At 30.4% G+C, this 12,505-nt stretch overlaps 1 protein-coding gene across 1 annotated transcript; it reads left to right on the top strand.

Moving 5' to 3' along the window:
• Window positions 1-320: 320 nt before the first annotated feature.
• LOC145117100 (Pentatricopeptide repeat (PPR) superfamily protein) lies at window positions 321-2,476 on the top strand. Its single transcript, XM_079053406.1, has one exon. It carries the CDS (start codon window positions 490-492, stop codon window positions 2,407-2,409), a length of 1,920 nt encoding a protein of 639 aa, XP_078909532.1. The 5' UTR covers window positions 321-489; the 3' UTR covers window positions 2,410-2,476.
• The last annotated feature ends 10,029 nt before the right edge of the window (window positions 2,477-12,505 follow it).

Below are 12,505 nucleotides of genomic sequence, written 5' to 3'. Positions count from 1 at the left end.
CCGCAAACAAAAAACCAAACCGCAAAAAACCGAAAAAAAACCGCAAAAACCGAACCGCATAAAAACCGAACAGTGCGGTTTCTAAATTTAAAAAAACCGAAGTTGCGGTTTTCGGTTCAGTTTTGGCCAAAAACCGCATCATGCTCACCCCTGCCTATTAGAGGCCAGAGACTAAAAGTAGGTTGGGTTCTATAGATTCAAAATCCGACCCTAACTATCCTTTTGTAATCGTTATTTTTTCCTAATATCTTTATTATCTTGCTAGCTATAAAATACAATCGTATATACAGGTTATTTGCATAAAAACACAAACTGCAAGGGGTAAGTTGGTATAACCTTAGTTTTTGGGGTTTAAACACAGTTTTCTTCGTCGGCGACATTGAAGCCGCCGCAGCAGAAGAACACCAGATGCTTAACAGTTACCACCCTTCACAAAATCTCCCTTCGCCCTCTCTTTGCACATGAGAAGAAAGCTTCCGGCGTCACGTCATGAAACCCTGCAAGTCTTTTGATCTCATAGTATTAAAACACCTCAATTCGACCACCATTTTCGGCACTACTCAAGGTCAGTACGCCTTCCCCTTCTCTTCACTTTCTATCTGTCAAACCAAATCTCCGATCACTAAAACAACACACATCCCACCTGTAACCCCGCAGTCTCTTCAGAAATCTATCTCTTCTTCTCAGTGGCATTTCATCGAACAGATATCAGACACCCTTACACCCACCACAATCTCCACCGCCCTCTACAACCTCCGCACATCTCCCACCCTCGTCCTTCAATTCACCGAGTATCTTAACCCAAATAATACAGATATCGAATGCTATTGTCTATCTATCGCCATTATCTGTCAGCTCCCCTCACCTAAATCATCTTTACAATTTATCAAAACTCTAATCAGTTCTCGTAGGTTTAGCTATAACGATGTCTTTAACGGGTTAGTTGCCGCCCGTGAAAGGCTAGGTATATCGAGTACGATAGTCTTTGATTTGTGGATCAAGGGTTTTTGTGAATTGAAGAGAGCTGATGAGGCGTTCAAGTGCTTTTACTTGATGAAACGTAAAGGGGTATTACCAAAGATTGAAACTTGTAACAACATGCTAAGCTTGTTTATTAGATCAAACCATACACATTCTACATGGGTTTTGTTTGCTGAGATGTTCAGATTGAAGATTAATCCGACTGTGTACACTTATAACATAATGGTTAACTTGTTGTGTAAAGAAGGGAAGATAAAGAAGGCAAAGGAGTTCATTGCAAACATGGAAACCTTAGGGTTGAAACCAAATGTGGTTACCTATAACACAATAATCAATGGGTATTGTGCAAAAAAGGATCTTGATGGTGCTAAGAGGGTATTCAACAGGATGAAAGCTAAAGGCATTCAGCCAGACACATATAGTTATGGAGCACTTATAAGCTGTATGTGTAAAGAAGAAAGATTCAATGATGCATCTGAACTTATGAGTAAAATGGAGGAAATCGGTTTAGTGCCAACTGCAATAACTTACAACACATTGATAGATGGGTATTGCAATAAAGAGAATCTTGAAATGGCATTTCATTATAAAGATGAAATGGTGAAAAAGGGAATACAACCATCTGTATCTACATACAATTCATTGATTCATGCATTGCTGTTTGAAGGTAAAGAGTCAGAAGCTGAAGATATGATGGAAGAAATGAGAATTGAAAAATTAATCCCAGATGCGATTACTTACAACATATTGATCAATGGATATAGTAGATCTGGGAATGCACAAAAGGCTTTTGCTCTCCATGATGAGATGATAACTAAAGGTATAAACCCCACACATGTGACCTACACTTCTCTTATAAAAGTATTAAACAAACGAAACAGAATGACAGAAGCTGATAATTTATTTTCCAAGATTATCGAGAGAGGTGTTTTACCAGATGTTATGATGTTTAATTCATTGATTGATGGACACTGTGCTAATAAAAACATGGAAAGGGCTGTTTTTTATTTAAAGGAAATGGATAGGGTGAAAGTTTGTCCTGATGAAGTGACCTACAATACTTTAATGCAGGGGCATTGTAGGGAGGGAAGAGTTGAAGAAGCTATTACGGTTTTTGAGGAAATGAAGAGAAGAGGGATTGAGGGAGATTATATTAGTTTTAATACTCTGATTAGTGGGTATAGTAGGAGAGGTGATATGAAGGAGGCTTTAAAGATTAGGGATGATATGGTAAGTAAAGGTTTTAATCCCACATTCCTAACCTACACTGCTCTTATTCAAGGATTATGTAAAAAAAATGAGGGACATCATGCAGAAAAGCTTTATAAAGAAATGGTTAGTAAAGGTATTACCCCTGATGATAGTACCATTATTTCTTTGATTGAAGGGATGGAAAGTGTTGATAAGTTTCTTGAAAATGATCTTTGATTGTATTTGACATGTAGTCTCTATTATCTTGTTTAATAAATTTTCTCATTGTGCTTTTTACTTAAAATGACTGGTGGTTACTTTTTTTAAGGTATCCTTGTTTAAGAAGTGTCACAATCACTTTTAAGAAGATTTTATTTGATGAAACTCTTTAGTCATTCAAGAAGAGAAGGATCACATGCTATTTTGCTACAAGACATACACATGAATTGATGGATCATGGGTTTGCGAATATTTCATTCTACATTTCCATATGATGAGATCAACCTTTTGCATCCTCAACATATTCATCATTTGCTTCTGACTGGTTATTGTCACCTTCCTTATTTGGCCTAACATGCATGTCAACATAATAGTATATTAAATTAGTGTATGTGATACACTGATACCTACCTTCTTCCCATCCTCAACCTTATCGACCTCTTCGTCTTCAACCTTATCAACATTTCCTTGTGACTTCCTTATTTGACCCAACTTGCATGCCAACCTACTAATGCATTAAACGGTATAATAATTTTTTGGGAAAATGACTTAAAAATATAAAGAAGTTTCCAAAATGTATAAAAAAAGATCATTGTTTTTTTTTTAATACACAATGGTATTCTATGTACAAATGGTATACTTCAATGACATTTTTTGTATTAAAAAAAACAATTATATTTTTTGAATATTTTGGAAACTTTATTACACTTTTTGGTTATTTTTCCGTTTACCTAAGGTAACCGTTACCAAAAGATTTTAGTTGAACACATATGTACTTTATATGATATTTTTTGTATTAAAAAAAACAACAATTATATTTTTTGAACATTTTAAAAACTTCGTTACCTTTTTAAGTCATTTTCCCTAAAAATTTTAATGTGCTACCAACATCTTCATCCTTAACCTTATCAACATTCTCATCTTCAACCCTATGATCAACATTCTCATTTTCTTTTGATTTTTTTCTTGTCAGAATCCAGATTCATCTCAACCTGCATTAAAGTATTAAAACACCTTTATTGCAAATATAACATACACTTATTCACTAAACATATCATCGAGGAAGACTTTTGCTTCCATGCATGCACTTATCCCAACTTATTTACTATCATCCATGCAAAGAGTATTAAAAAATGTATCATCATAAAAAAATTAGCTGACATAAAAACCCTTAAGTTTGCAAGTTTTTATCGGTCTACCCTTTTGTGAATTTTAGGTCCATTAAAACTAGATATTTGCAACTTTTTTTTTTCAATTTTACCCTTTGATTTATTAAAGCTCTTATGTTTGATAGAAATATTTGGTTTTACCTTTTTTTCTGGGGGTTATTTTCATAAAAGACCCTATATTTTGACTTTTTTTTCTTTTTAGACCTAAAACTTTTTTCTTTTCCGAAAAAGACCCAACTTTTACATGTTACTTGTTATTTTAGACCCTAATAGGTCACCAAAAGGGAAATTAAGTATTTTTATTTCACAAAAAGACCCTATATTTTGTATTTTTTTCCAGTTTAGACCTAAAATGTTTTTTATTTCAAGACTAGTTGTATAAAAACATGATTATATCCTTTTAATTTAAACATAGACATCGATTTAAACAATGTAATTATTATGCATACATTTATTTATGATTGGACAATTCTTTGTCCACGTATATTTTAAAAAAAAGTAGTTGTAAAAGCTATTTCTTCATTACACCAAGTTCATGTAGCTTAATTTCGTCAGAGCATAAAAAACATAATTATATTCTTTTAGTTTAAATAATAGACAACGATTTAACTTTTGCATCTTTTGGCATCGTATTTATTTACGCATGAAACATTTTTTTTTAAACTATTACACATACAACGATTTTTAACTTTTGCATCAATTTATGCTCAAATGGTTTCAATCCCATAATATAGTTTTATGTATTTATATGTGATGTTAACATTTTTTAAGAATGTCTTAAACTTGAATATGATATATCTAAACAAAACTATTACGAATGTTTAGGATTAATATTTTTATGTATGTATTTGATATAATTATAAAATATTATTCAATAATGGCAGGGCCGGTCCTGGAGATGTATATATCCTCAAATGCCCAGGACGAGTCAAGGAAAAATGGCTCCTATCGTTATTATAAGTTTTTTATTTTTAAATAAATGTATATATATAATATATATAATAATAAAAAATTGGGTCATGTGCAGCTGCCCACTTTGCCCCCCTCAACGCCCCCCCCCCCCCCCTCTGAATAATGGGCTAATGCTACAAAATATTAAATGACTTTGCTTTAGGAGTATGATAGTGAGTGCATTTGTTAACTGTTTTTTAAAAAAATGATTAAGAAATTCGACTAAAAAAATAATATAGAAATGGGAGAGAGGGAAATATGTCTAAACTCACCAAATAAGTATAATAGACAAACTAAAAAAATTTATTTTGTATACAGTTTGTTAAATTACGTGGTATGCATTTTTTTCTACAAATAAAAAAAGTTGTTATTATGCTAAAAGAATCTTCCTAGCCATGTATTATCCATGTTACCAAAAAATATCAAATTAACATCAAACTTTTTATTAGCGGTAATAATAACATTTTTTATAAACAATATATCAGGTTTAATGATATAATATATATCCAAGATAAAGTTTAATTATATCTTTTACACAAAAATAAAATTTTGCAATTCTTCTAGGTTATATTCGCTCAAAATATAATAGATTAGATAACATTTTTTAGTTTATACATATATACTTTCTTTTTTCGGTGTAGTCAACAAGTACCTTATATATTTGGTCTTGAAGATTATAACCAATTTTAAAGTTGAGTTTATTTAAAAAAAACATTTTAGGTCTAAAATGGAAAAAACTATAAAATATAGGGTCTTTTATGAAAAAAAAAATACCTAATTTACCTGTTGGTGACCTGCTAGGGTCTAAAACAACAAGTAATAGGTAAAAATTGGGTCTTTTTCGGAAAATAAAAAAGTTCTAGGTCTAAAAAGAAAAAAAGTCAAAATATAAGGTCTTTTATGAAAATAACCATTTTTCTGGTTCATAAAAGCTCGTAAGTTTGGTTTTCCGGTTCATTAAAGCCCTTAAGTTTGACATAAATTTTTAGTTTCATTGAATAAATTTGCAAAAATGGCAAAATTGATATATATATATATATATATATATATATATATATATATATATATATATATATATTAATTTGGCCATTTTTGCAAATTTATTCGATAAAACTAAAAATTTCTGCCAAACTTTTCTATATATATATATATATATATATATATATATATATATATATATATATATATATATATATATATATATATATATATATATATATATATGGAAAAGTGAATATACATTACAGTCTCACCTAAGTATAGGTACTAAACCTCAAACTACGTCGTTTAATTAGCTAAGGATTTTCCTAGAGAAAAAAAATATTATGTGATTTCCTAACAAATCGTATCCTTTCTAAAACACTTCGTGATTTCTTGGAAACAATTTTTTTTCCCAAAAGATTTTCTTCTCCTTATTCATTGTTGGTACAAAATGAAAAAATAAACGATAATGGAGAAAAAAAAACAGAGATGGTTAAATGATAATGGAAGAAAGAAATGTTACCGGTGATGATATATTTACCAAGTGAAAACCGAACCGGGTATATTTACTAATTTAAAACGCCATAATTTAGAGGTTTAGTTTCTAAGCTTAGATGTGACTGTAATGTGTGTGTGTGTGTGTATATATATATATATATATATATATATATATATATATATATATATATATATATATATATATATATATATATATATATATATATATAAGAACCCTTACCTTTGCAAGTTTTTTTCGGTTTACCCAAAGTTGTATTTTAGGTCCATTAATGTCTCAATTTTGCAACATATATATATATATATATATATATATATATATATATATATATATATATATATATATATATATATATATATTGAGACATTAATGGACCTAAAATACAACTTTAAGTAAAACCGAAAAAAACTTGCAAAGGTAAGGGTTCTTATGACATTCGCCCTAAAAAAATATGGTAAAAAATATCCACCCCATGACACATTAGCATTCATCACCCATGTACCATTACCAAACTTTAAACCGGAGATAAGGCAAAACTTTGCATGTCCAATGTAGCTCACATCTTCCACCTTGAAACCAAAACACACCATCATTATGTTCACGATGGATCACTTCAGTTAACATTACTTCAATTTTAGTTGATGCTTCTTCAATTTCAGCCAATGAAATGGTATTCTAGGCTTATCTAACCACAATAACAAAACAAAATAACCTAAAAGGCTAAAACCTACTCCTCATAATTTTTAGTAACATTTACAATGGTTAAATGTTCTAAAAAACAAAGGTTTATTGATTACTTACTTGCAATACATTCATGTTTCTCAAATGATGATCCACGAGCGCAAATAAATATGACCATATGTTCTGCGAATAGTTGCTTGCGAACTGGCAAGGATCCTAAAATGACATAAAGCAAATCGATAATCTTTAGCAATATCATATAAATCTTCGTGTATACAATTTAAGATAGTTGACATAAAGCAAATCGATAATCTTTAGCAATATTATGTAAATCTCCATGTATACAAATTAAAATAGTTTCTCCGGTCCTTAACTAATAGGTCTTGACAACCATTTGTGATATACTTTTGCTTTGAAAATCTTAATAATATGCTTGTTCCTAACATACTGTTCAACCATGCATACATGCAATCATAAATATATATCGCTAAAGACTTGTGAGGATCCTGTTTAATTTGATATGAGGGCATGTATCTTTAATCCTATCCATCTACATGTACATCCTAATATAATGTTTATAATGTGATTCTTAGCTGACGTAGAAGAAGGCAAACATGAAACCTAGCCTTTATTTGATATCCAATTTTATAGAGAATAAAACATCACTAAGGTTGTAGAGTTATTTGTGTCCGTTTTGATATAATAATATTTAGCAAATAAAGAGATGCTTGCGAGTGGCGGTTTATTTTGTTTGTTGGTGTAATTTGTTTATGTTTCATGTAATTGTGTTAATTTGTCTATTACATATCATCTTTAAATTTGTATCACATGTATTAAATATTCAAAATTTATCGTTCATGAACAAATATCTTTGCGAGTATTTATGTTTTGGACGTTTCCCATGAAGCTTAAAACGATGCATACATAAATGTGTATCAGTAAGGAATAGTGAAATTGGACGTCATTTGCGATAAACACAACACAATTATATTCTTAGTCTTAGCCTCCTTTCCCGCACCGCTGTCTTCTCTCTTCTTTACGGTAATTGTTCATTTGGATGTTGTGACCCCTTAAAGTTTTATCAACCCAAAAAAATTTGAGGATCATAACATCTAAATGAATAACTTGTGAAAAAATTTTATGACAAATTTTCTTAACCCTAGACATCCGTCAACAACTAGTTCACATTTAATAATAATGTTTGCATCCACCAACAAATAACACAAGTTTTAAAACCAAATATTTATTCATTGATATGTGTTTCATTGCATTCTCTATTTTGTGAGAAAGAGGTACCTGTCTCGTCTGAAGGAGGTACTTTTTTGTGTGTGCACTGACTCTAACAGTAGATGATGCAAAATGGTTATTTTGAGAACTATGGTTTCAATTTGGATCATTTCAAATATCTATTAGGGTTAGGATTTAAAGAATAGAAGCGGTAGTAGATTAATCTTGTTTGAATCATAAATTAGGCATGAAGGAGTAAATGTACTTGACGAAGAGGAATTACGAGAAATCATAATAGGAGAAGGCGGCCTGAAGGTGTTTTCTTTTGACATATTCCACCGTTCGTAGTTGCTAATAGTTTTTAGCGTACGCACCATCGTTTCTGGTCTTAATACAGACTAAAATTCTCAAGTAAGTTAGATTTCAAACCCATATCCTTATTAAGTTTATATATACACAAACAATTGGCATCACTAATCTATCACCGATTATTCACATTGTATGTTAAGAACGAGATATAATGAGACACTTTGTATGGGACACTCTCCATCTATCTAATCAATTTCGTGTACATTGCGAACTTTTGACATTAAACTTTAGTAGTTGCATGGGAAATTTCACTTCCATAAATGTTAATAGTTTCATGGGAAACGTTGCATCTATTAAACATGATTCTCGAGAATCATGAATGTTCCGTGTTGCACATCAATAGTTGCATGGGAAATAATAATTCCATAAATAACATGCATATATCATTATCAATTAGTGAGTGTGATATCCTAAAATCTCATTAAGTAGTGACCTTTGAGAAGTCATGTCCACAAATCGTTAAGATGGTTGTTTTTCCACTTTAATATAATACGAGCATGACCAACTTCTTGATTCTTCTCAAAAGCTTCATTATATTCTCTATAAAGCTTCTGTGGGAATGGGAAGGGGGTTCATACGAAATGAATCCAAATGGGTTATTGTGATGGGAAAGCTCAATTGTTTAGATCATGGATTTCCTTGAACTCAGGTACAAGGTTTTTATGAATGTCTTAATTTCAAGGTATGTAACTAATATCCTTGTATAAAGTGAAGTGCAATGGGCTTATAGGTTTGTTGTATTGTTACAATATGAGAGGAAATATTATAAATATTTCAAATGGATTGTTGAGGAACTAAACATACAACGTTATAAAGATCTGCTACTTAAATACACAACAATATGAAGTATACACAACTAGAACAAAAGAAAACGCAATTCGAGTTAAAGAGCAAAATAAACGATAATATGAAGATTGAGGATCAAATGTTGGAACTAAGGGAACTTAAGGAAATGCAATTATGGTTGAAAAAGCAGAACGAAAACATTAGCTTGAAGTATGAAAAATAGAGTATACCAATGTTATATTACTTAAGGTTGTTGTAACAACAACGTTAGTTGTTATCATAACTCTTTGGTGCAATATTTGTTTTGTTTGTTAAAATACTTCTTATGGTTTTGCCATAAGATGATTATTCAGAAGTTTATAATTTTCACTGTAACACCCAAAATTTTAAGCATAAATTTACACCCAATTTGTTTTCCTTTATATAAAATATTATACAACAAAGGTTTCATACATATTAAACATTAAGTTTCAACTCTAATAAGTATACAAAAGATATCCCAATGATCACATTGGGTTGTTACAAATACTAAACTATATATTTTATATACATAAAAGTGACTTCTACCACTTCCTCGCCTCCAAAAGACTTTGATTATAAACCCCTTTAGTTCCTGTAAAACACATGAATAACATCTATAATAAGATATATGCTTAGCGAACAAAACCATTTTTCATAAACTTGAAACATAACTATCAAAATCATTTCATAATAAAAATATAAATTTTCACATTTCTTAAGTATTCCTTACATCTTTTAACAATAGTATTATCATCACCAAGACTAATACTATTACCCTTTTCATTGGTATTATCGTCACAAAGACTACCAATTCAATTCATTCTCACTTTGTGGTATTTTGATTACCAAGACTACCACGATAACAATTTCACATCTAGGATATTACAGTCACTAAGACTATCCCAATTTCCATCCACTTATAACTTTAACATTCCATCATCAAGATTTGCTAATTCAACCTTTTATCACAACATATATAACAATATGTACATAATAACACAATATGTTAAATACATAAATTCAAGTTTGTAAGTAAAACAAGTTTTACTCACCTTATCACCTGTTGTTGATTGCTTGATATCCCAACACCTGAATCTTTATCCTCAACTTTAACTCTCGGGGCTGTTACAAGAATCAAATCATTCATACACTCTTATGTCATTTAGATATATACCACTCTCATTCATACCAAGTGGTTCAATTCAATTAAAAATATATATTTCATAATTCCAACAAACAAATTTACATTAATTCTAACAATTAATTGTTATCAAACTCTAGTTCATTAAGCTATATGCTTAATATATTCAATTCATCATTTTTCACCATCCAGTTTATAGCAATCAACTTTTAATTCATGAATTCGATCATAGTAATCATACAATAACACTCTTTGTATACTCATTCTTACTTCAATAAACATCATACATCTAAACCTTAACTATTCACAATTAGGGTTCATAGGGAAAAATCCCCAATTCAAAGATTAAGTTATGTTAATCCATTCACACACATATAATTAAAGTAGATACATCCTTAGTGACATGTTTAGACTTTAATTTCACACATTTCACAACTAATTTTGGATTAGGGTTCTTAGCCCCAATCAAATTTCATATAATTTTAGGAGGATTTCAAGAGATTGAACCCCTTACATTTAATCTACATACAAATTTGAAGCATGGTTGTTAATCCCTTCGATCCTTCCTCAAGATTAGACACTCTAGTTAAGAAATAGCTAAAATATCGCTAAGTATCGGCTATGTACTGTTGTGGTGTGATTTGAGCTTAAAGGATGAGTTTCCATCTTTTATTTTCTTTTTGATACATACGGCATGTCGTGGTGGTATCATGAGCACGTCGTGGTGACGGGATAAGTCTTTCGTCATGTTTTAAGGGTTATCGTGACACTTTCCACCCATCACAAAAGATTTTCATCACTAAAATCTTTAACACCCTACTTTCACCACGCCGTGGTATATTCTGCAACGTTGTGGTTCTTTCCAAAGTATATTGCCCTCGTTTTTACGTCAATTAAATCATCGCTTCCTGCGTCGTTGCACCACCTCCACCACGTCGTGGTTCCAGAACACCACATCGTGGTTTCTGAGACTTCAGAATCTGTTCTTTTTTATTCCTTTTTTACCCCTCTCTACCCTTTTAGTCATAACTATTGATCCTTTCTCCTCCTCTTTAACTTTTATATCATCATCTTTAAACATAAAGACATAATTTATATTTTCAACAAAAAATTTAACTTACGAATCCTATTAAATGACCAAAATGTCATTCTTAACAATTATGTTCTTAATAGCACATTATGCTTCATAATTATCCCACATATACATACATACTTATATACAATACTCATAACTTATTTATTTAAACTAGGACATTACATTCATTAATAATAATAAAGAACAACTGATAAAATATTTATAGTACATTATATTGATTACATTACAATTGTTACTTCAAAAATCCAACAAACCAAACAAAATATGTTATAAAAAACATAGCCTAACTAGAGATGGTATCATACTTACTAGAGAACAAATTGTGACATATTAAATACCGAAAACATAAGAAAAATTTCTACACATGTTTCTGTAGTTGTTCACTTGGTTTCGTATTAAGAGACAAATGTATGCTCATTAAAGATCATATGCATGACATATGGGCCTTTTATACATGCTAACCAACATGAAAAATACATGTAAATTAATTATCATAAGTTGATTGTTTGCCTTCTCACAAAACAAAACAGATTTATAGCGAGTTAATCACTAAAATTACCAATAATTGCCTGCATGTTGGGGTCTTTTAAGTTGATTGGTTGTCTTCTTTACAACTACATTAAAACAATACAAAACAAGCGAGACCAAATGGATTTTGGTCTAGCGGTATCAGAAGTTTACGAATATTCGTCCATCAACCAAATGTTGAGGTTTAAGTCTCGTCGTGGACTAAATGTGCAGATTTAGGAATAGAATAGTAAGTGCATGTGTAAGTTGTTCTAAAAAAACAAGTGAGCTAGGTTATTATCGATTCAACGAAACAATACAAAACCGAAGACCATTTATCAACTTACTTAGATATAATCCATAATATATGCAATATCAAAAGACATCATTTATAAACATAATGATTACCTAAATATGAATACCATGAACCATTAACCATAACTTTTGTGAGCCTTGTATGTAACCTATTACATAAAAGTAGTTGTGTAAAGAGTAAATTTCGAATGGTTACCTAAATATATGATCCAACCTTTGCGAATAACTCTTGTATATCTATATAAAAAAAGCAATAAAAAATAGTTATTTTATCTCTATCATAATTTATTAATTAACATTCTAAGTTCTTTTTATAACCAATCAAACAATTTTTTCTCAAAAGATTGAGATTC

Source organism: Lactuca virosa, chromosome 5 (assembly GCF_052849685.1).
Source record: "Lactuca virosa cultivar CGN04683 chromosome 5, Lactuca_virosa_CGN04683_v6, whole genome shotgun sequence".
Lineage (NCBI taxonomy): Eukaryota > Viridiplantae > Streptophyta > Magnoliopsida > Asterales > Asteraceae > Lactuca > Lactuca virosa.
The sequence above is the reverse complement of the archived record's forward strand: the minus strand, read 5'-3'. Positions and strand labels throughout refer to the sequence as shown.

Bases quoted from the DNA above. Each gene is read 5' to 3' on its own strand.
- LOC145117100 (XM_079053406.1), top strand. From the start codon at position 490: ATGAAACCCTGCAAGTCTTTTGATCTCATAGTATTAAAACACCTCAAT.